The following is an 875-nucleotide window of genomic DNA, read 5'->3' as shown; positions in this document are numbered from 1 at the left end:
TAAACTCCGAATTTCAACATCAGAATACTTGGAAAAGTTCGTACTAATATCTACCCTCGCATAATCTTAAGCTCATTGGTCTAACAGTACATACACCTCATTTTATCAATGTATAGAAAAACTCACATATAATACTCTGCCTATGTGGAGCATGATGCAAAATTTTTGTCAAAGCCAGTTCCAAGCCCAGTCCACCGCGAACTTAAAATTTTGTCAAATTTCTATGTCATGAATCAAAGACAGAATCAATGATGTATAGAAAACTCTTAAGACTGGCCAAATCCAAAATAATTCGTTTCCGTGATAATCGATAACTACCCTTCCTTCTACTTGTGCAATATACATCAAAACTAGACTAGAAGATTAGTTGGAGATCATGTTTTCCTCTTATTTCTAGTGTGTGATTAAATCAGTAAATGCCAAATACTAAAGAAACAAACACCAAAAACACAATTCACCAGAAAACCTTAAAATGCTGCTAAGGGAGCAAGCACATATGTGATTCACATTGTTACCTGCATATCAAATTGACATCTTTCTTGGAAGCACGTCCATAGAGATACATAACAGAGAGTCTATAAGAACCGAAAAGTAGCATCGCAGTTCCATTTCTGTTGATAGAGATTCTCTCAACATCAAAGCCGAGCTCCACGTCAGTTTGCAATACCTATTCAAAAACTCACTGTCATTTTCGAATTAACTCAAATAATTTATAATTAACAACTTGCAATGAAAAACCCTAGAGTAAAGCAAAAGCGAGGGAGCACCTTCGAGGGGGAAGAGGCGAGAACGGAGGTAGGGTCGGGGTCGCCGAGGCGGAGAGAGAGGCGGTGGAGAGAGTTGGCGTGGTAGTCCCAGAAATAGAGGCGGGAGGC

The 875-nt window shown here is 39.1% G+C and overlaps 1 protein-coding gene across 1 annotated transcript in view; it reads right to left on the bottom strand.

Moving 5' to 3' along the window:
• The window catches only part of LOC107620505 (nuclear pore complex protein NUP88), a gene marked incomplete at its 5' end in the record, with an annotated part of 5,546 nt that extends 4,674 nt beyond the window's left edge, over positions 1-872 (bottom strand). The window contains 2 exons of the mRNA XM_016322655.2: positions 516-667; positions 768-872. Coding sequence (XP_016178141.1) covers positions 516-667; positions 768-872 — 257 coding nt within the window. The remainder of the gene's footprint in view (positions 1-515; positions 668-767) is intronic.

This window comes from Arachis ipaensis, chromosome B10, assembly GCF_000816755.2.
Source record: "Arachis ipaensis cultivar K30076 chromosome B10, Araip1.1, whole genome shotgun sequence".
Classification (NCBI taxonomy): Eukaryota; Viridiplantae; Streptophyta; class Magnoliopsida; order Fabales; family Fabaceae; genus Arachis; species Arachis ipaensis.
This window is presented reverse-complemented; position numbering and strand designations above follow the sequence as displayed.